Here is a 24,728-nt window from a genome sequence, read left to right on the forward strand (position 1 = left end):
GACAGCCATGCGAATGCATTTGTGTACATGCATGCCTTCCTCCTCCTCCTCCTCCTCCTCTCTCTCCCTCCCCTCTCTCTCTCACTCTCCCTCACTCTCCCCCTTCCTCCCTCCCTCCCTCCCTCCCTCCCTCCCCCCTGGAGACTTATTTGAACATTCAAATTCAGGAGCAGTCGTTTACCTTGTACTTTGCAAAACTTGTTCAACTCATTTACCTACCATACATTTTAATTATGAGGAAGTCAATAGCCGAGTGAATGTGTGTGTCTGCCAAAATATCTCTGTATAAGTTAAAGTGTTGGTAATATATCCATACAGTTATATAATAATGTATTGAGAGTACAATTGGGGTATTGAAGACAATTTTCAAGTACTCTATGGCTTCCAATAATGTGTATGGTTTGAAATTTTTAATATGCCACTAAATGGCCTCCTACATGTCCTTATTTTCAATAATGTGCGTACACATCCCTTCCCACACCCTCCCCATTAGCTATCAGGGGGGGGGGGTGCTGTTTCTGCCCAGAATTAAGATTGAAAGAGAAAACTCTGGTGGGTACAGGTTACAGCCCAATATGAGACCCTTTTTGCAAAGCCCACATCTATTTGTAAAGAAGCCTATCATTTTCATGTATGGACGCTGAAGTTTATTTCCACTGTTAGTTTACAGTGTACGTACCATACTGTACATCTCTGAAGTGGAGCGGACGGAAGGAGTGGGTACTGTATAATTACACATTCAAATATGTACAGCCGGGAGGGGGGCTACGAAATTTGTTGGGTTCATTTCGGGGGGGGGGGGGGGGGGACATGAAAATTTGAGAGCGTGAAGGAGGCTGCGAACAAATCTTTGGCCAAAATAATTTCTCCCAAAGCCCCCCTGCCGTAAATTCTGGGGAATGGATTTTAAGGAGTGGATTTTAGGGAGTGGATTTTAGGGAGTGGATTTTAGGGAATGGATTTTAGGGAGTGGATTTTAGGGTGTGGATTTTAGGGAATAGATTTTAGGGAGTGGATTTTAGGGTGTGGATTTTAGGGAGTGGATTTTAGGGAGTGGGTTTTAAGGAGTGGATTTTAGGGAGTGGATTTTAAGGAGTGGAATTTACGGAGTGGATTTTAAGGAATGGATTTTAAGGAGTGGAATTTAGGGAGTGGATTTTAGGGAGTGGATTTTTAGGGTGTGGATTTTAGGGAGTGGGTTTTAAGGAGTGGATTTTAGGGAGTGGATTTTAGGGAATGGATTTTAGGGTGTGGATTTTAAGGAGTGGATTTTAGGGTGTGGATTTTAGGGTGTGGAATTTAGGGAGTGGATTTTAGGGATTGGGTTTTAGGGTGTGGATTTTAGGGAGTGGATTTTAGGGAGTAGTTTTTAGGGTGTGGTTTTTAGGGAGTGGATTTTAGGGTGTGGATTTTAAGGAGTGGATTTTAGGGAGTGGATTATAAGGAGGGGGATTTTAAGGAGTGGATTTTAGGGAGTGGATTTTAGGGAATAGATTTTAAGGAGTGGATTTTAGGGTGTCAATTTTAGGGTGTGGTTTTTAGGGTGTCAATTTTAGGGTGTGGATTTTAAGGAGTGGATTTTAGGGAGTGGATTTTAGGGAGTGGATTTTAAGGAGTGGATTTTAGGGTGTGGATTTTAGGGTGTGGTTTTTAAGGAGTTGATTTTAGGGAATGGATTTTAGGGTGTGGTTTTTAGGGAGTTGATTTTAGGGTGTGGTTTTTAGGGTGTGGATTTTAGGGTGTGGTTTTTAGGGTGTGGATTTTAGGGAGTGGATTTTAGGGAATGGATTTTAGGGTGTGGTTTTTAAGGAGTGGATTTAGGGAGTGGATTTTAGGGTGTGGTTTTTAGGGAGTTGATTTTAGGGTGTGGTTTTTAGGGTGTGGTTTTTAGGGAGTTGATTATAGGGAGTTGATTTTAGGGAATGGATTTTAGGGAGTGGATTTTAGGATGTGGTTTTTAGGGTGTGGTTTTTAGGGAGTGGATTTTAAGGAGTGGATTTCAGGGAGTGGATTTTAGGGTGTGGATTTTAAGGAGTGGATTTTAGGGTGTGGATTTTTAGGGAATGGATTTTAGGGAATGGATTTTAAGGAGTGGATTTTAGGGAGTGGATTTTAGGCAGTGGATTTTAGGCAGTGGATTTTAGGGATTGGGTTTTAGGGTGTAGTTTTTAGGGAATGGATTTTAGGGTGTGGTTTTTAGGGTGTGGATTTTAGGGAATGGATTTTAAGGAGTGGATTTTAGGGAGTTGATTTTAGGGAGTGGATTTTAGGGTGTGGTTTTTAGGGTGTGGTTTTTAGGGAGTGGATTTTAGGGAACAGATTTTAAGGAGTGGATTTTAAGGAGTGGATTTTAGGGTGTGGTTTTTAGGGTGTGGATTTTAGGGATTGGGTTTTAAGGAGTGGATTTTAGGGAGTGGATTTTAGGGTGTGGTTTTTAAGGAGTGGGTTTTAGGGTGTGGTTTTTAGGGAATGGATTTTAAGGAGTGGTTTTTAAGGAGTGGTTTTTAGGGAGTGGATTTTAGGGAGTGGATTTTAGGGAGTGGATTTTAAGGAATGGATTTTAGGGTGTGGTTTTTAAGGAGTGGGTTTTAGGGTGTGGTTTTTAGGGAATGGATTTTAAGGAGTGGTTTTTAAGGAGTGGTTTTTAGGGAGTGGATTTTAGGGAGTGGATTTTAGGGAGTGGATTTTTAGGGAGTGGATTTTAAGGAGTGGATTTTAGGGAATGGATTTTAGGGTGTGGTTTTTAGGGTGTGGATTTTAGGGAGTGGATTTTAGGGAATGGATTTTAAGGAGTGGATTTTAGGGAGTGGATTTTAGGGTGTGGATTTTAGGGAATGGATTTTAGGGAGTGGATTTTAGGGTATGGATTTTAGGGAATGGATTTTAGGGAGTGGATTTTAGGGAGTGGATTTTAAGGAGTGTTTTTTAAGGAGTGGTTTTTAGGGAGTGGATTTTAGGGTGTGGATTTTAGGGAGTGGATTTTAGGGAGTGGATTTTAAGGAGTGGATTTAGGGTGTGGATTTTAGGGAATGGATTTTAAGGAGTGGATTTCAGGTAGTGAATTTTAAGGAGTGCATTTTAAGGAGTGGATTTTAGGGTGTGGATTTTAAGGAGTGGATTTTAGGGTGTGGAACCCAACACCAATTTCATTGTATATACTACACCATATTACGTGTACTGCTACATACATACATTTACCCACAGGTAATTCAATACTGTTCATAGCATATCATTTTAGTTTTCAGTTGTAGCTAGTGAAGCTTGTCCAGTTGTGCTAATAAAAATAACTGGAAACCAGATTTAAACTGAACTGCCTCCCATTAGGACGAAACCATAGATAGCTTATAGGAAGTTGAAGCTATCATACGTAACTTTCACTACAGTCCACCATTTAAGGTGGTGTAAAAGCGTAAACCTCAACTGATATGTCTTCTTTCGAGCTATGAATTGTTTGTAGAAATACTAATTTTACGGTGATTTGATGAAACATACTTGAATATGGACTGGAAAGTTTACAAATTTCACAAAGAGATGACTTCTTCTGTAAAAAAATACTGCCAATGGCGTTGTAGCACAACTGTACAGTTTTTAAAAATGTTTATGCATATGCTAGTCCATGCTTACAATAGGTGTTCATTTGCTGAATGACTATCCAGTTGGCTATCCAACTACGTTGCTATCTTTACGATAAATGCTATCATTTGGCTGTTGCTATGGGTGTGGTCATGTTGTTAGATATATTTGCATACATTTTTGAATGTTTTTGTTCACTTTTGTATGAACTCCTGATATTATCTTTGCAATGTATGTGATCATTTGGCTGTTGCTATGGGCGTGGTCTTGTTAGGCACATTTGCATATATTTATGAATGATTATTCAATTGTTCAAGAATCCCTGTTTGTGAAATACACCACCGTTTGGCTGTTGCTATGGGACGTGGGTCATGGTTGCTAAGGTATTTGCATACATTTTTTGAATGTTTACTCACTTGCCTACCAGATGAAGTTACAAGACCAAAATATACTGCCATTTGGTTGTTGCTAAGGGCGTGGGTCATGTTTGCTAGCGCCAATTTTGTCAAATGTTCTGAAGAAAATATGCAGAATAACACTTCTAGAAACATCTCACCAAGTTACAGACTCATTGACCAAATACTTTTTGAGATATGTTTTTGACCAAAAATGAACATTTTTACACCTAATTTGCATATCACTCGTGGAATTATTATATGCTTAATATTTCTTCATCCATACATCTCTAGATGTATTCCCATTAAATTTCAGCCCAATCTGCTCAGTGGTTTTGGAATTATAGATTTTTGACCAAAAAGACACATTTTTAGCCCTAATTTGCATATCGCTGATGGGACCATCATATCATGAACAATTCTTAGTAAAAACACCCTGAAGAATGTTTCACCCAAATTTCAGCCCAATCTGCCCATTAGTTTTTGAGTTTAAGTTTTTTGACCAAAAATCACATTTATTGACCCAAATCACAAACCGGTGGTAAGATCATTTTGATTTGAACAATTTCCCAACAAGACACTCAAAGTAATGGACCCACCAAATATCATGGCAATCAGTTCAGCGGTTTTTGACTTTAAGTTGTTTACACACACACACACACACACACACACACACACACACACACACACACACACACACACACACACACACACACACACACACACACACACACACACACACACACACACACACACACACACACACACACACACACACACAGAGAGACAGACAAACTGACAGATAGACGCTGGGCGATCTCGATAGCACTACTGAACCTCAATTCAGTTGTGCTAAAAATTGGCAAGGTCTTTGTGTAATTCTTTTGTTCAACAATTCTCGGTAGAAAGTGGGTGATTACAATTGACCCAAAAGTTGAAGCTAACCTGGTTTGACCATGCTCTAGATCTTACACTGCAAACAGAAATGCAGAAGTGCAAACGTACATGTTCCTAAATGTCAAAGTACAAAAAAAAAAATTCAATTTTGACTGAGGATAAAAGGTTAAAGAGATCTTATGAATTTATTTTGGCTAATTCTTCAGCAAGATTGCCCGATGATGTGATCTATTTACGGCCAACACAACACACTGTGAAAAATGTGTAAAAGTTTTAAAGGACTATAAATTACCAAAATATGCAAATAACTAATTAAAACTAATAGCTACATCAAAAATATCTTCAGATTCGATGCACTTTGGTATCATAAATGTATGTATAATATATTATTATATAGAATTTGAAGCTGTAGATATTGTCTAATTACGGACAATTGTTAGTTTGGTTAATTAATTATTATTAATCATAGCATGTTTCTCAAAAGCTAATCAGTAATTGGTTACCATAAGGAAGATGTTTGCTCAGTTTCATTAGAATTGATGCAGTAGTTTTTGAGGTTTCGTGTCCAGAGAGAGAGAGAGAGAGAGAGGATAGATAGATAGAGAGAGAGAGAGAGAGAGAGAGAGAGAGAGAGAGAGAGAGAGAGAGAGAGAGAGAGAGAGAGAGAGAGAGAGAGAGAGAGAGAGAGAGAGAGAGAGAGACGCAGACAGACAGACAGAAGCATAACATAACACTCCCTTACAGGTGGTAATAATGTCAATCATTGCCACACATCAAACATTCAGGTTGTCTAGTTTCCTATATGCATTATGATCACTATGATCATCTCCACCATATAGTCAAACTGGTTACTCAACATTTTGATTTTACCCCTGCCAGCAATAGTTCAATGGTATTGGTGCATTGATATAAAAACATACTAGTTGAAGATTTATGACCTGTTGGAATGAAATCACCAATTACAACTGCCTGTCAGTTTACCATAGATTACTACTGACATGCACTGTTCAGCCTTTCCCCAGCAGACAGTTCAACTACATTTTGGTAAAATTTGGCAGTTTGACTATACGTGGAGAGGATAGTGATTGTAGAAAACATTGACAAGTATAGGACTAACCTAACAATGAGAATGATTTCCTAAACACACTGTTTATTTATGTATCAAACAATTGAATTTATTGATGTATAAAAATTACATGAAATGCTACATAGGAAAATAATACTTGTACAATTCATACATTATTGGAAGAACTCTAGACTCAATGTTTGCTTGCTAAGTACATGTTGTGAGGGATACACTTGAAATGTGTTAAGACTGACTAGTTGAAGAAGTACAATGCCTGTTACTGTACAATATCAAAATGTATTATCTGGTTTGCAATTTAATGAAAAGATTCCTGTAAACCTGAAGTCTGTCACCATTGTGAAATATCTCACCTACGTTCCGCTGCATGTTTTAAAGTTAGTCTGAAAGGTCCAGTTGTTGCTCCACTTATGTATAACCACTTGGAATCAGCAGATTATATAAGTGTAAACAATGTCTGGATCATTCAGGCTAGTCATACAATCTAGCATGAACAGCTATTTCCAGTTTGTTAACAGTTTGATTCAATTTTGTTTTATAATTCATTTCACTTCATCTCTTCTGTGCCAATACTTACTTCATCACAGTAATCTACCTAGATCTAGTACTAAAATCAACACAATAAATTGCAAACCATCACAATTTTTCTCATGAAAGTGTAAACTTTATACAAGTTGTAAAGAACTATATCCCCTGTATTGCTTTCACTTGATACTAACAGTCCATAGTCCATTCACACACAGAATAACATGGCCTGCTGTCAAATATTAAATGTGGTATGTGGAATTTATCTCAAAGATCTGTCATGGTTTCTATTAATCTTCTTCCTCCTCCATAGCACCTCAAAACCCCATTCACAAATGTTTGTCCAATCCCCTCCCTTCCCCAACCTCTGTATGCTACAAGTTATCAACTGTAACCATGTGACTAATTCTCAATATATTACCCATAAGAATGGAGAGTCCAGTGTAAACCACCCTTAACTAAATTTCACAAAAAATTAGTGTTTTTCAACACGTATCTAAGTTCATCAATCACTAAACATTACAAAAACTTCTTCTTTTTTTTGGTTGAAATTTGTATTCAAAATTGTATAGAATTATTGCTTTATTGTTCTACTAATTTGTGCTATTAGTCTAGTCAACTGAAAGCATTACAAGCCTCTTGTCACAGCATGGAGTATATATGAACCATGCTTAAAATTCAAAAAAAGCAAACGCATCTATTACTACTATCTACAGAGCTTGACGACAAAGAATACAATAAATGAGACCTTTTTCTCTCTGATTTATGTTGCTAACTGGAACACCATTTCACTGCATCCTCATCTACAGGAGAATGACATTTCTATGATGTCTGTTATCATTTCCAAGTAAATGTACCTTTTTAATGCCATGGTTATGGTAATCTCCTACCCAATGATAATACATTGTTTGAGAGTGTATTTTATCTGTAATTTATAATTGCTGTCTGTCAACATATTGAGATTTTCTCAACATTCAAAAATAATACTGATAAAGAGACAATACCTAGTTGTCAACAACAAACAATGTCATTTTAAGTCAATTTCGCCGCAGGAAATATATGGAAAACAAAAAGTCCTGATGGCGATGTAACACAACTGAACATTAATTGGTTTGTAAATTACTAAGCAATCAAACCTACCTACCTTGAATAATGTATTATCTAGACACCCAGATAAAAACATCACTATCGACTAACAAACTTATTGATCATGTATTTAAAACAGTCTGTGTTGACCAACAACTCTATCTTTACTTCATTCACTATTAATTTGTTTTTAATAACACTGTCACTAACATGTAACTATGGTAACAATATCCAAAATAAACATGAAATCATCTGTCCAGTAGCTTTGGAAAGATGTCTGACCAAAAATCACATTTTTAGACCAAGCTTGTCTATCATTTATGTGTTCATGTCATAAAGAATACTTCATCTACACATCCCACAAACATCTCAACAAAATTTAAGACCAATCTTGCCAGTATAATTTTTTTGGAGTTTAATTTCTTACCAAATATCACACTCCTTCTCTCAAGTCACATGTTTATGGTGTGATCAGTTTGATTAGACACTCAAAGTTTCACCATTAATGGTTACCATGGCAATTGTCATTTTGGCTTTTAACATGACTGTCCATGCAGAGACAGACAGACAGACAGACATTTCACCACATCCATAGCACTACTGCACTTTAATTGAATTGTGATAAACAGCTACAAATAAGAAAATCTGTCTATGGTTGTTAAGTACACATGTCCAAAGCAACGGATGCAAACATAACATTAAAACACACCTATAGTATGTTTTACATCCAACTGAATAAATACCTAAGTTACAAATTAACAACATTGAATAGTGTAAAAAAAATCTAAAATTGTGTATACATACGAAAATATATAAATAAGTTGAAATAATGAAACATTTAATATTGGTGAAATACAATTTATGGTACTTTTATTGGAAGGCACATAATGATCTGGCAAATGCTGGGCAGTACTACAAAGTTTGGACTGCCTTACTCTAGATACACTATTGTAACACTATCATTGGCAAATGTTTATAATTAAGCTTTGAATTTGTAGCTACAAAATGAATGATTTAACACACCATGCATACCTGTACTTCCATACATGGTAACACTCCATGCATGCCTGTACTACCATACATGGTAACACTCCATGCATACCTGTACTACCATACATGGTAACACTCCATGCATACCTGTACTACCATACATGGTAACACTCCATGCATACCTGTACTACCATACATGGTAACACTCCATGCATACCTGTACTACCATACATGGTAACACTCCATGCATACCTGTACTACCATACATGGTAACACTCCATGCATGCCTGTACTACCATACATGGTAACACTCCATGCATACCTGTACTACCATACATGGTCTGTCAAACATTTCAGTTTGCGCCTCTTTTTTTAACTCAAAAAGGTTGAGACTGGTTTACTGTTTGTGTACACATTTCAATAATTTGACAAGACTACAACTACTACAAGACAATGTATAAATGAAGGGCAGTTTAAATTGAACGGTATATGTACAGAATTCTGACCACATACCCTAGGAAAATGAATGGTTGCAATAATCCTTTAGACTTGTTGACTGCAAATATGCAGATGCTGACACAAAAGAGACTGCAAAGCAGAATGTGCCACCTTGTGTACCAAGTCGTAACTTCTCTTTAGGAAAAATACAAAAAATATTGTAATGTACAAAGTGTTTATCTTCAGCCTTACTACTGTATTGGTATACAGTTGTCATGGTAATAATGTAAATTAATGTAATTCTGTAATCCCCTCTCTCTCTAATTTCACCATATAATTCACTCTTCTTCAGTTATGTTAACACTACACAAAATTCTAACGTTTGTCAATCACTTGAAAATCTCTAACCAAGTTAATCTGACTACTACACATCTAACATTAATTATGAAATGGTTCAAATGATATTTGCATAGATAATAAATGTCAGTAAGTGATATATCATATTCCATATATGTCTACCTTTGCTTTGTTAATAGCATTATATTAAATACATCACAAATTATAGTAATGTTCAACATAGCATTATGACCCCCCCCCCATACAATGTTTAATGTTATAGTGTCTCATCATGTCAAATATTCAGTTGTTTTTTTTTGCTTTTTCCAAAACAGTTTTCTATTTTTTGATCTGTGACATACTTCTACAGTTACACTTATTGAAGGATAAAAAAGATCCAAAAATATGACCCCATTATATAAGATGGGTATCTCTGTTGGCAATGATTGCATTATTTGCTGGTGCAATGGAAAGTGATGTATACTAGATGGACATCTGCCATTTTGGAAATACCACTTTCATTGCATCTCAGCTAGTATATTTGAAATGTTGAACTTATTTTCTCACTTTATATGGATAGAAAACCAAATAGAAACTTTGAGAGTTTTCGTGAATGATGACAAAGCACTATTATACTAATGTATGGCCTTACAATTTCTACACCCACCAATCACATATGTAGAATTGTATACTGGAAAGTTACACTTACCAAGAGATGTGATGTGTAAACACATGTAAACGATCTTTCATCATTTCCAAGGTGTACAACACAATGTAACAACATAAATGGAATCTGTATGTACCGGGATGCTACCCAGATAAAACAAGAATACATTATGTATATACAGGGGGTGTCTTTCCTATGCAACATAATGGAATCTGTATGTACGGGAATGCTACCCAGATAAAACAAGAATACACTATGTATATACAGGGGGGGGGGGGGGGGTCTTTCCTATAATCTAAGATATTTTGCCTTCATGTTGTACATATTGTTTACTAAAAGTCGCTAGTACTACCACCATCAACTAAGATCTTCATATGTGAAGTCTCAAATACTATAGATATCATAGAAACCTTCTTGGAAATGACAAAAGGGCCAAGTAAATTGACATATTGTCTATTTGTTCCTGGCTAAAGTATAGTAATTGATTTCCTGCCTGTCATTGAGGGTCCAAAACCCAAACATTTCATCAATGGTCAATTGTAAATATTCATATTAGTTAACCCTCAACCATTCATTTTCCCAGGATGTGGTAAACTAAGTGAAGAATCAGCCTCTCCTTACGTAAACATCTTTTATTCAGATGTGACCCCAAAAACTAGTCTTTGTGTTATACATATATAAATAGGTAAGTGGCAAGAGAATGTCATATTGTAAGACAGAATGAAATCATCTATGTATCCCCACTGGGATTTAACAAACAACAACTTTATGAAACTTAAAAATTCAAAAAATACACTTCATGACGAACACGTCAGTGAGAAATGAGGGGGAAACACTCCGTAAAGCAATTTGTTTATTTCATTGAGAAAGAGAGAAAAAAATCATAACTTTGTACATGAAATGTTGGCATAAGATTGTGGCACCCCAAAATACTGTATTGTTTTTTAACAGTTCATATTGTTCATAGATTTGTCACCTTTCACAGTGACCATTACTTGAAAAAAAAGCCGTCAGCTTCTCTTGTGGTTGTCATGGAAACTGCATCCACTAACCTTGCATATCTTATTGCTGATACAGAGCATCCCTGAGTATACAGGTCACTGCACAAGTCTGTCTTGGCATACTATCGCTGAAAGTAACTTTGTATCCATATCATTCAAATGAAGGCAAATAGCATTTCATATTGCGAGGAGTTTCCGAAATTTTGGCAATTGTTTTTTTTCCAAAAGGTTTGTGTGATGTTGGGAGGGAAAACAACCACGATCACAATTTTGGCACAAATAGTATGGATATAGGAAGGGATTGAAATATTAACATACGTAGTATTACATTAATTTGTTCATAAGTAAAGCATGGTTATCCTTATACTTGCATTCAGTCACATAGTAACAAAGATGGCTACCAAATTAAACACTTTCCTATACTATAATATCAAATTATTGCTTGTGACTTTCTCCCAAAAAGTCAAATTGATTATTTTGATGACATTGGTATGTGTGTGTGAATGTAACCAACTAGACACAGTGACTGATATGATATAAAGAAAACCATACTATCTCACACTCTACACAGTCAATCCAAATTGTATGCAGATACATATTAAGCCAATGAGGGCAAAGGTCAGTATATTACTCAGCCAGCCACAGGCTTGGTTGTTGACTGTGTCATCGGTAGCAGTTAGTATTATGACATTTCACAGAGTTCTTGAGAATGGATGTTTATTTCTTTACAAAACATTCATGAGGTAGAGATATTATATCTTCATCCAAGATGGCACCCATCACCTCTATGTTACTCAAGCAATGTCATCCATCCACTGATTAGTAGAGTAACTTCAGTGTACATCAACAAGACCACTAGTATAATGAGTGGAGAAGCTCAAGGTAGAAGCACGCTAACTACGGAAGAGTATGGAATTGACGATATGGTGAAGCATACCTTGCGGAGCAGTAGGCTGGATTACAAATACACGGACCGTGACAGTAACATACGTGGAGTAGTATACACTTGTGCAGTGACGCTTAGGTTAGTGGCTTTACTAGTTGCCAGTGGCGGCAGCTGGGTTAATATAACAAAAATCAGAGAAAAAAAGAAAGAAAAAATTGTGGTTAGTACTGACATAATGGCATATATGGTGATTTGTAAACAAGTCTAGCTTTCAGTCATATTGACTGATGACAGTTTGGTTTTTTACATTTCGGGTATACATTTTAAAGCATGCAAGGAGATGACTTATGGAGATAAAAAATGATTAAATGACAATCATGGCAGAGATCAGACAAAGAAGAGAGGAGAAGAAGAAGAAGAAGAAGAAGAAGAAGAAGAGAGTAGAGAGGGTAGTCAGTATCAACCATACATTACGAGTTACACACATGGTTGATAAAAACTGTCTACTAACACTACATGAAATGAATGTTGTAACATTAGAATGCCAATTAATACAATACAGTATGATAGATCATGGAGAAACAAAGAAAAAACATTAACTATATGAACACCTTAACTACCCTCTATTGTACAACAAGAGTAATACATACACAGTATAATACATATTAGTAGACATAAAACATAACAACACTGACAATACAACAAATGACTATAAAAGGCAATCTTGAAGCACTTGGCATTAATTGTCAGAATTTGGGTTAAAATACTTGACTGTATTGCTTGGTAAGTGTAATTTATGCTAATTAGATGTAGAGATGATGCAAAGATTATCAGTTTTATCCTGTATCTGACATTGCTGATTTCAAAGTAGTTACAAACATATGTGAGAGATGATGACAATACAACAAATAATGCACTTCTCTTCAATGATGCCTTTGTGAAAAGACTTCAAGGCAGGAACAAAACAGAGTGACTGATGTCTGCCATGACTAATGAGATTAAACACGTTACTTTATAGGATTAGTTAGTCCATTTTACATAAAGCTAATATTTTAATAAATTAATCAATTAATAAATGATTCACTTATTTATTAAATATTATTGAATAAAAACTGATGACACAGTTAGATTATATTAAGTTTTAGCTGACGATGGTTGAAAAAGAACGAAAATACCATTGTACGTCATTGTATTGAAAATTTCTATGAACACTTTATTTCTCATTATAGGACCACAAAATACACAGAGTAATCAAAAATATACAGACAGTCATCTCATTATTGTTTCCCACTATTTGACAGACTTAGGACTAACTACGATTTACTAGGCAATCACTAATTAAAGCAATGGCCAATGTCGTAACAAATATGGCTGATAAAGTTCATTGTCATGTGCTTTCATTGTCAATTTTGACATGCTCTCTGATTGTCAAGACACTTCCAGCTAAACTAATTTTCATTTCTATGTGTCTTTTAAATGCTACCTTAGAACACATTAACTGATATCTGTAACTACATAGTGCAGTTCAGCGTCTACATACATAGATTTCTATTGGTACTATTATACACAAACTTATCTGAATACATCACAAGTATCTCAATGGCAAAATGGATGACAGAGGTATACTTTTTCTCTTTTTTTCAGAGATCTTTTATTTTGACATTGGTACATGTATTTCCTATGTATTCATTCACTCGTTTATCTAGAGTGATTTTCAATTTAAATGGACAACTTCCACTCTGAGTTAGATTGACTTTACTTTCAATAAAGGCAAATTTCTTTATAAACATTCTTGCGAGTTGTGTGGAAGACATTACCCAATTAATTTATCAACTTTCAAAAGAATTACTAAATATTGCAGTCACAAATCTAAATTGTTGATAATCTAACACCCATCTCATCCACATTACCACTTCAAAAAGTGCATTCACAAAAAATCGTCTTTTTTAAACTACACAAATATCCCTTACTTCCCATTTTTTTCTTTGAAAAATAAAATACAATTGAAAATAAGAATTATCTTTGACAACATTGGTATACCTTGTGGACTAGCCTACCCTAATAATAATAATAATAATAATAATAATAATAATAATAATACACACAATACATAAAGATATGATTTTGAATCAATACATAAAAATCATTACCATTGGAACACATTCTGTGATTGTTTGTTGCACATGTCCGAATAAGCCCAGTCAAATAACAAATACTAACTATATTTGGATGACCCTATGTGACTAATAAATTACCTACAAATACCACTTTTATATAATATTTGTTTGTCCTTAATATATGGTTGAAACCTTTTCCTCCATAGAATTCACTTGGATATAAAATACTTTGGTGATATATATATACTATGGTATATAACTATTCCACACTATGCTCACTCAAGCCAGCTATTACCTCACTAACTCAAGCCAGCTATTACCTCAGACTGGACTTAATTCGGACAAAGTGCTTCAATTTTTTTTTCTTTTTGCTTCTTCTTTTTTTTCATTTTTTTTTTTTTGCTCAAATACACATATTGATAGATGGTATGGTCCCAAGCAATACATAAGTTGTGTTTATTTCTTTGTTGATGTAAACATGCACGACAGCAGTGTAGAATCTTCACATTAATTTTCTAGTAAAAACTGGGGTCCACACTTACTTATGGGGACATTTTTGAGTGGATAGCAATGGTGTACATCATCAAGGTAATGTTTTGAGTTGGTATACTTTGACTACACGCTATGGGACCAAACCATCCATGATAAGGGAGATTACTCATGTTAGAATGAGGCCAGCTAAGATGACAATGTGTTAAACTGAAAATGAAAACAATAGACACCCAGGCCTTCAGCTGTCTCTTTCATGACAAAGCCTTGCCATCTCACCAACTCCTCCCAAGTCAACTTATTTTCATGTTTGTCAAGCGCTTTTCTTTCTTTTATCATGGAATGTTATTTATACCTTATTAATTGCTATCTCACACTGTACTTAAAACATTAGTATTGCTGTCATGGATAGTAACAAAGTTGAACAGTTTTGGTCAATAGTTGATTGATCACAAAAGGAGTGTCCATCAATTGAAAGATTTAGGTTAGACTTTGATTTGTATTCTGTGATTAGGATTAAGAGATGAAAGCTTGGATGGTGAAATAGAGATAGACTGTAGGCCTGGGATGCACAATGAGAAAAGACCATCAAAGGAGGTATATGTGAGTGAGATCTTTATAAGTGAACTAACCTCGTTCAAGGACTGCCCTTTGATAGGGATGGTCCCTGACAAAACGCCTTGCTTTGGGAACAGCACCTAAAGAACATTGCCATGCGTACAGTTAATGGTCAAGCCATAGAGACTTCCCTGGATATGAAGCAGCCTTACCACAACCAACACAGTTTACAGTCACCATAAAACTCCCATTTTGCCATATTATCAGTAACACCACTTCCCCCCCCCCCCCCTCCCCCAAACACAGCTGTTATTGTCAACTGGACAAGTCCATAGAAGAAGTAACTGGTCACATGTTAAATTGTTTTGTTAGTATAAATATTGCACATTGATTGTTTTGATTTAGAATATAAATTATTGATCCCTGTCTATTCACAAATGACAATAATATGTACATATGTATGATATGTTGTACAAGTAAAAGACAGTACTGATGATAGATATATATATATACTATACTTCCCTTGTTACCTTATAAGTCTAGTGTCCTCGCCATTGTCATCAATTGGTATATCTGGTATTAAAGGTTTGAAATAATGTGATATGGGGGGTAGGGGGGCTCTCTGACTGAGGATATGGATTTTGTCACATGCTTGAGACCTCGGTCGGTAAATGTCTCGTGATTGGTGATTGTCAAATGTTTGATTATCAAAAAGAATATGATTTTGACTAGTGATTGTAGAGGACTCTTGACTGATGACAAGCCAAGATCTGGATTTAACTAATGCTGACTGATTGGTCAAGGATAATAATCAGAGACACCTGATTGGTTGCAAACACATTGTCACAATGGTTCATACACTTGTTAACATCTGTTCAATAAACATGTAAATGCCATTAGTTTGTCCTATCAAGGATTTACAAATTCATATCTAGCAATCTAGTAAATGTGTATGTGACCTTTGACCTTGTACACCCACCCCACCCAACCCAAACCCATCATGTGACCAGTTACCTTTCTAGTCTTGAGTCCATTTAATAACCCTCGTTTCAAGATGACAATAAGTTGAGTTGTAGTCACCCCATTTCTACACACTGTCAATTTTACAGTCAAAATGACTTTTATCTGTTTACTTGAACTCTCCTAACTACATTGATATACTCAGACATATTTATTTTGTCATGGCTGTCTTCTTATAAACACTTTGTAGTCAGTCACTAATTATTGCCATGTCATAAGCAACGTTATGAAATTTTCAAACAATTGGCTGATTTTTGTCACATGAGAAGCTAGAAGTCCACTGATTGGTGCTTTACCTGTCACTCACCAGTCTCCCCGAGTGGCTTGACTTTAAGAACAAAAGCAAAAGAGAACCCATTTTACATGTATACACCAAACAATTCTTTCTTTTCTTTTTTCTTTTACTTTAAGAGAGTTGCAGGTTGCATGAGTTATACAAATGAATGCAGCAAAACATAAAAACTGATTATGAACAGAGGATGACACTGAGTGACCACTGCATAACTAAAAGTAAATCATAACATAATGTCTGAAATAAGGTGAACTGTAATCTGTGTTGTGTTAGGCTTTGATTGGCTCAACAGACTGGTTACTGTATAAAACTGAGGGATAAAGACATTTGTTAAAGAGACAAGTGGGACGACTTGAATGGTTAGTTGTATTGACATGCTTACAAACACAGACCAATTACCAAAGATGATAAAAGCGGCAAAAATGGTGATACTAAAATATAAGTACAAATCATGGAGTTCTTTATATCTATCACATGCAGAAGCCAAGAAAGTTGTTCCAATTGCTATTATAAACGATCTTTGTCTCATACATACATACATAAATAAATATCTTCATATATCTGGGTTTTTTTCAAATATCATTTTTTTTTAAAAATCTGCTGTCCCGTAGTGGCCACACTACAGTTATCATCAACTTACAACAAACACATTGTCAAAGAATGTGACATGGTTGGGGTTTTTTGTAAATGAAATTGTGTTAAAATTCTCTGATTGTTCGGTGTACAAAGCAATGAATTTATTTAAAAAATAAATAAAAATAGATAGTTTCAAAATGAAACAACATCTAAAAAAAAAGTTCAAGTAAAAATTAGATTTTTAAAAATCTAGTATAAGTGACAGTGACCACTAGGGCGCTGTTCAAAGACTTGCTTATTTGAGGGAAAAATGCTGATAATTCATTTTGTATCTTTTGCTGGTTTCACTCTTCGATGGTGACAAGCATGCAGTGAATACCTCAGATCAGCTGGTAGCCCAGTACTTACCAACTGTAGCAGTGGCTTCAACTGGATATTCCAGAAGGGCCGGTGCCATTGCATAGGGATATGTTTCATAGTGAGGATACGCCAGCGCCCCTTCATGTGTTGGAATAAGTGCCTGATGAGGCAGGCCATTGGCAAGAAGAGTTTGGCCATTGGCCATTCGAGGCAGAAGTTGGGAGGCACCTATGAGGTGTGGATGAACTGCTGGTGTAGGTGAGCGTAGGGCTTGTGGTAAACACGTAGCTGCTGTCGGCACCATTGTAGTGGGTACATCTGGAAGTGAAGAATTACCCATAAAAAAGGCCTTCAAGTTGGGAAGATCTAAGTAGATATAAAGTAGACTCACAGTATTTAGATGATAACAACATTTCTAGAACCCTAGGACTATCATAACATTTCTAGAACACTGGAACTGTCATAACACATCAACATTTCTAGAACCCTAGGACTGTCATACATTTCTAGAACCCTAGGACTGTCATACATTTCTAGAACCCTAGGACTAACACAACACATCAACACTGGCTCAAAACTTGTCACACAACTTCATTAATTTTGTTTATCAGCATAAATGAAATGACAAGACACACAAACATAGATATTTAGAAATAACTACATTTCAGGACCGAGTCTTGACAAGTAGCACAGATATATCACATAACAACTTTGAGAATTTCAAAATGTCATGATAGCAAGTGGCTGACCCCAGCAGCTTTACTACTCTCCAAGTCGCTGATCCCAGTGTCTTCACCACCTACTTTATAAACATTCTATTCTAGTCTAGTCTATCTTCCAACTCTGTCTAAAATTTATTGCAGTAATTTATAACAAGGCTGACAGTAATTTATAACAAGGCTGACAGGCAAGACAATTCAAGTAGTAAAATGTAAGAGGCTCTCTAGGGTTTTTCAAAGTTTATTTGATATGCTCAGTTGGTATAGGTCACAGTATCACTGTCATCTCAAGGATAATCAAATTTGCATATGACTTTTAACCCTATCAAGACTAAAATCACACCATATTAGAAGCTACTGGTTTAGTAACATGTCTGTCTCTGTACTAAACTACTATTGTCAAACACAATGTCATTAAAAGTCCACATCCAATTTTGTTTTTTTTCACAAGAACCAAAAAAAGTGAAATACTTGGAATCTAGAAATAAGTATAATTTAGAAGAAAGCCAACAGTGGTGCTATCCTTTACATTACTGAAGTGCACAAAACATATTATAGTATATTTTGCCTCTAAATAACCAATATGATGGGATAATACTTACTGTTATTGGCACGATTTTGCCTCTAAATAACCAATACGATGGGATAATACTTACTGTTATTATAGTATATTTTGCCTCTAAATAAACAATACAATGGGATAATACTTACTGTTATTACAGTATATTTTGCCTCTAAATAAACAATACGATGGGATAATACTTACTGTTATTATAGTATATTTTGCCTCTAAATAACCAATACGATGGGATAATACTTACTGTTATTATAGTATATTTTGCCTCTAAATAACCAATACAATGGGATAATACTTACTGTTATTATAGTATATTTTGCCTCTAAATAACCAATACGATGGGATAATACTTACTGTTATTGGCGCTATTCTCCCTAAATGTTCCCCTAAGTATTGCCAATTCCATTAGCTGCCCTTTCTTTAGGTTATCTTCTCCTTCAGCCTACAATGATAAAATAAAACAGAGTGCTTCAGAATCACATATCGTTACCACAATATATATATATATATATATGATATTCAATAACCACACCTGGGCATGTATGATAAATAATTATTCTTATCTCAATGATGTCAAAAATGACCTGGCTTCAAAATTACATAGACCTCTGAATTTGACAAAAACAAGGCTCTTGGCAGAATATTATAACTATTGAAAAAGAATTAGACAAGATATGAAGAACTAATATTGACTTTATGTGTATACAAGAACACCCTTCCTTGATAGCCATGACTCAAAAACAAAGGTATGAAACATCTGACACTAGAGGGCATCACAGGCAGCCTGCACAGTGGATGGTGCATGCCAAGCATAAGTTTTTGAGATTTAGAAGTAATTTAAACAATTGTGTTTACTATCCTAGGAGAGGAACATGAAAATGATAAGTTTTCAAATGACTGCAGGAAAAGGTGTAAGTGCCATACAATTGACTATAGGGAGCTCTATTCTATGAACACTTGTCATGCAACTAGGTCTCTACAGATTGCACATTTGGAGACAAAAAGCTATGAACAGCAAACATTGAAATGAACTCCACAGGTCATACCAGTAAAAGTCAAGGAAAAAGTTACAATTAGCATGTATTATATATATCATCATACAAGCTTGCTATTCAAACTGCTGTGATGGCCTTGCATTCATTCTAGAGATGATGAGTAGTTGTTTGTGTGTGTACAAGTCACCGCCAAGTCATCCATCTTATACCATTTACTCCCACTGTCACTGGACTCACTATTCACTGTGTTCAGTTCTGCATGGCCACACAAGTCTTCATTGCTGCCATGATATATTGTGTAACTGCATGACAGGCATTGTGTTTGCCTGGTATCCATACAAAATATGAAACTGAACTCCTATCATTTGTAATGTGCAGGACGTATCACACACAGCACACACACATTACACATTACATTGCACACACCCCCCCCCCCCCCCATCATTTGTAGTATTATCATAATTATATCCTTCTCCAAATCTGGATATAAGACTATTCACAATGAAGAGAGAAAATAAGATTACATTATGTACAAATAGATAACAATACAGAGATAAACAAAGAAAAAATCACCCTACCATGGTGTCAAAAATGGCTCATGTTAGCCACTTCTTTAATTATATTCTCATTGTTACTGTTTGTTATATGAAGAAATGTCAATTCAACAGTGGGCTACATTACTGGTACAGCTACTAGTCAATTCAACAGTGGGCTACATTACTGGTACAGCTACTAGTCAATTCAACAGTGGGCTACATTACTGGTACAGCTACTAGTCAATTCAACAGTGGGCTACATTACTGGTACAGCTACTAGTCAATTCAACAGTGGGCTACATTACTGGTACAGCTACTAGTCAATTCAACAGTGGGCTACATTACTGGTACAGCTACTAGTCAATTCAACAGTGGGCTACATTACTGGTACAGCTACTAGTCAATTCAACAGTGGGCTACATTACTGGTACAGCTACTAGTCAATTCAACAGTGGGCTACATTACTGGTACAGCTACTAGTCAATTCAACAGTGGGCTACATTACTGGTACAGCTACTAGTCAATTCAACAGTGGGCTACATTACTGGTACAGCTACATCAAATGTCTATTTATCCTGGGTGTGGCATATACCCGATACATGTACCTAGCAACTAAAGGTTTAACACTCTCTCACATAGTTTCATTTAATAATCAGACTACAAGAAGCATATTGAAGCTACCAACTGACAAAAAAATTACCAAATTTCAATAAAGACTATTTGAACACCATGGTAACCTAATTTAATTAACATACACCTAAAACTTTTTGTGAAAGTTGTCTTTATTGATGAGAAGATTCCCCTTTGATAAGTAAAACCCACCTTTACATGGACAAGAAGGTCCTGACATAGGGGAGGAGATTGTAACATTGATAGAGTACATATACCCAGGGTCATCACATTATGTTATGGCTTCTAAGTTCTAAATCACTTTGTTGTTTTATAGTCAAGTTAGAACAGCTTCAAAGGCTAACAAGTAACATAAACTACAACAAAACTTCTGTACCTACATTGGTGAGAATACTATTGCCATCATCAATTATGTGTGACGTTGTTTCTCCACAAAGTCCTCCAACATTTTAAACTTTGTTGGCATATAGTTATGTCCTACCTACTGAAATTAATAAAACACTACCTTATATCACACATATGTAAAACACTACCTTATATCACACATATGTAAAACACTACCTTATATCACACATATGTAAAACACTACCTTATATCACACATATGTAAAACACTACCTTATATCAAACATATGTAAAACACTACCTTATATCACACATATGTAAAACACTACCTTATATCACACATATGTAAAACACTACCTTATATCACACATATGTAAAACACTACCTTATATCAAACATATGTAAAACACTACCTTATATCACACATATGTAAAACACTACCTTATATCACACATATGTAAAACACTACCTTATATCACACATATGTAAAACACTACCTTATATCACACATATGTAAAACACTACCTTATATCAAACATATGTAAAACACTACCTTATATCACACATATGTAAAACACTACCTTATATCACACATATGTAAAACACTACCTTATATCACACATATGTAAAACACTACCTTATATCACACATATGTAAAACACTACCTTATATCACACATATGTAAAACACTACCTTATATCAAACATATGTAAAACACTACCTTATATCACACATATGTAAAACACTACCTTATATCACACATATGTAAAACACTACCTTATATCACACATATGTAAAACACTACCTTATATCACACATATGTAAAACACTACCTTATATCACACATATGTAAAACACTACCTTATATCAAACATATGTAATCAAATGTACATCTTAACTCTCTGGTACTAATATTTGTTTTACTTTCTCAACATTCATGATGGAATACACAAAACCTTTCCACATTAGTTTACACTGCTGCTGACACATTATGCAAATAGCCCTTTGACACTTGATAGCTGCAATAAACATGTTGATGTTCCATGTTGTTTATTACTGACTATCACTTATATTGGCTTTATTCAACACACAAGTACAGTATTAGCTTGACTCTCAAGTAGATAGCTGACAAACTTCAAGATATTGACTTTGGTATAGATTTTCTGCATTTAGCAGGATGAAAACAACTTTCACTAACTTGTAATTACCACCCCTGTGTCAAATAGCTGTGCATACCAACTCAACTCTAAAAATCAATAGAGCTTGGCCAAGCATTTGACTGTTTGTCTTTTTCTCTATTATCCCTGACAGACAATTGATCTGATTGACTAGTCACTACTTGAAAACAAGTCTTGCACACTGTCTTAACACAACAAATCCTTCTATGAATATCTTTGTAGTGGCTTGAAAAGTTGGCCACAGAATAAGGTTGTAACAACACATGTCACAGTATGAATTTACAATGTTTGAAACTGGATTATCCCATCGGGTACATTGTCAATGTTGTCAGCAACTAAAAAACACGTCTTCTCACTTTTGTAAGATTTTAATATACATCAACAGAGACACAGAGCCACACACATTGTGAATGCAAGGCATTCCAGATATCGCTAGATTTTCTACTTTAACACCAAGTAACAAGACAGAAGCAATCTTACCTCTCCCAACATAACATGTCATATAAAAACTGATACCATAGGACAAATATTTAAATATCATTCTCACTGTCAATGTAGCTGGAAACTAGCTCAAGTTTCTAAAACATATTATGCAACACATTTGTAATGTTAAACTGTAATCTATGCTATAATCATATCAATGTATATTCTGTTCACAGGTGACCTCAAAAACACCTCAACAATACTATGTACCAGAAATTACTTGCACTGGTGTGTGTGAATACTAGTGGTATTATTACATATGTACCAGAGATTACTTGCACTGGTGTGTGTGCATACTAGTGGTATTATTACATATGTACCAGAAATTACTTGCACTGGTGTGTGTGCATACTAGTGGTATTATTACATATATACCAGAGATTACTTGCACTGGTGTGTGTGCATACTAGTGGTATTATTACATATGTACCAGAGATTACTTGTACTGATGTGTGTGCATACTAGTGGTATTATTACATATATACCAGAGATTACTTGCACTGGTGTGTGTGCATACTAGTGGTATTATTACATACATGTATATACCAGAGATTACTTACACTGGTGTGTGTGTGTGTGTGTGTGTGTGTGTGTGTGTGTGCATACTAGTGGTATTATTATGTATGTACCAGAGATTACTTGCACTGGTGTGTGTGCATACTAGTGGTATTATTATGTATGTACCAGAGATTACTTACACTGATGTGTGTGCATACTAGTGGTATTATTACATATGTACCAGTGATTACTTACACTGGTGTGTGTGCATACTAGTGGTATTATTACATATATACCAGAGATTACTTGCACTGGTGTGTTTGCATACTATGGTATTATTACATATGTACCAGTGATTACTTACACTGATGTGTGTGTGTGCATACTAGTGGTATTATTACATATGTACCAGAAATTACTTGCACTGGTGTGTTTGCATACTATGGTATTATTACATATGTACCAAAGATTACTTACACTGGTGTGCACACATACTAGTGGTATTTTCACTGCAGTACAAAACCCAAAACATTATTGCACACGTGCATGTAAATGATATGCAATGAGGACATGATTGTTTGCTACACATGAAATCATGTGATCCCTCTGTATGATTTTTATGGAAATTTGCCGCTTCAGATAAACATATGTAATAATAACAGAACTCCATGCATGTACCATGCGAGTTCAAGTTTGGGTACTTGGGGTATTTGTACTCGTTCTTGCAGTGTTATCTGCCGCACTTTACGGGTGTAGAGAACACTCATGTAAACACCACCACCCCCCACCCCCCACCCCCGGTACACCACACTTGCACTCACATGTCATGGGGTTCTGTCATATCATATGGTCAAGCATAGTCTGTCAAGTACACACATACTTACATGCCTTCATCCATACCCCTCTTATTGTTGTCTATGTTGTCATTTCTTTACAGAACATAACCTGGTTAGGCTATAGTGAATGAGTGTAGTAGAGTCACAGATTCAGTCAGTAGACAGGTTATAGTGAATGAGTGTAGTGGAGTCATAGATTCAGTCAGTTGACAGGCTATAGTGAATGAGTGTAGTGGAGTTACAGATTCAGTCAGTTGACAGGTTATAGTGAATGAGTGTAGTGGAGTTACAGATTCAGTCAGTTGACAGGTTATAGTGAATGAGTGTAGTGGAGTTACAGATTCAGTCAGTTGACAGGCTATAGTGAATGAGTGTAGTGGAGTTACAGATTCAGTCAGTTGACAGAGTACAATTACCACAGGTGACTGGTACCTTGATTTTATGACATTAGTTGTTTAACACTGAATTCAATAAATTTGACTTCTTTTATCTCTGGTATTCACACTGGACATATTCTGAAAGACATAGCTTGGCTCTTCAAATGAATTATAGGCAACCTTCTCTCTCAGGATAGGCATAAATGTTTATGATAGCATCATTTTGTTTGCTAACTGATGGGCCTTCTAGCCTAAAAACTGTTAC

General features: G+C 35.6%; 1 protein-coding gene across 4 annotated transcripts in view; it reads right to left on the reverse strand.

The window, feature by feature from the left end:
• Window positions 1–6,026: 6,026 nt before the first annotated feature.
• Window positions 6,027–24,728, reverse strand: part of LOC144432774 (KH domain-containing RNA-binding protein qki.S-like) — a 63,689-nt gene continuing 44,987 nt past the window's right edge. The window contains exons 5-8 of one of the 4 annotated variants that reach the window (XM_078121055.1): window positions 18,941–19,028; window positions 17,339–17,608; window positions 15,117–15,182; window positions 6,027–12,049 (exon numbers count right to left, since the gene is read on the reverse strand). In XM_078121055.1, coding sequence (XP_077977181.1) covers window positions 12,030–12,049; window positions 15,117–15,182; window positions 17,339–17,608; window positions 18,941–19,028 — 444 coding nt within the window. In that variant the 3' untranslated portion in view covers window positions 6,027–12,029. Of the gene's footprint in view, window positions 12,050–15,116; window positions 15,183–17,338; window positions 17,677–18,936; window positions 19,029–24,728 lie in introns of all 4 variants that reach the window. The other 3 variants (XM_078121054.1, XM_078121053.1, XM_078121056.1) reach the window with 3 other exon arrangements.

Source organism: Glandiceps talaboti, chromosome 3 (genome assembly GCF_964340395.1).
Source record: "Glandiceps talaboti chromosome 3, keGlaTala1.1, whole genome shotgun sequence".
Taxonomy (NCBI): domain Eukaryota; kingdom Metazoa; phylum Hemichordata; class Enteropneusta; family Spengelidae; genus Glandiceps; species Glandiceps talaboti.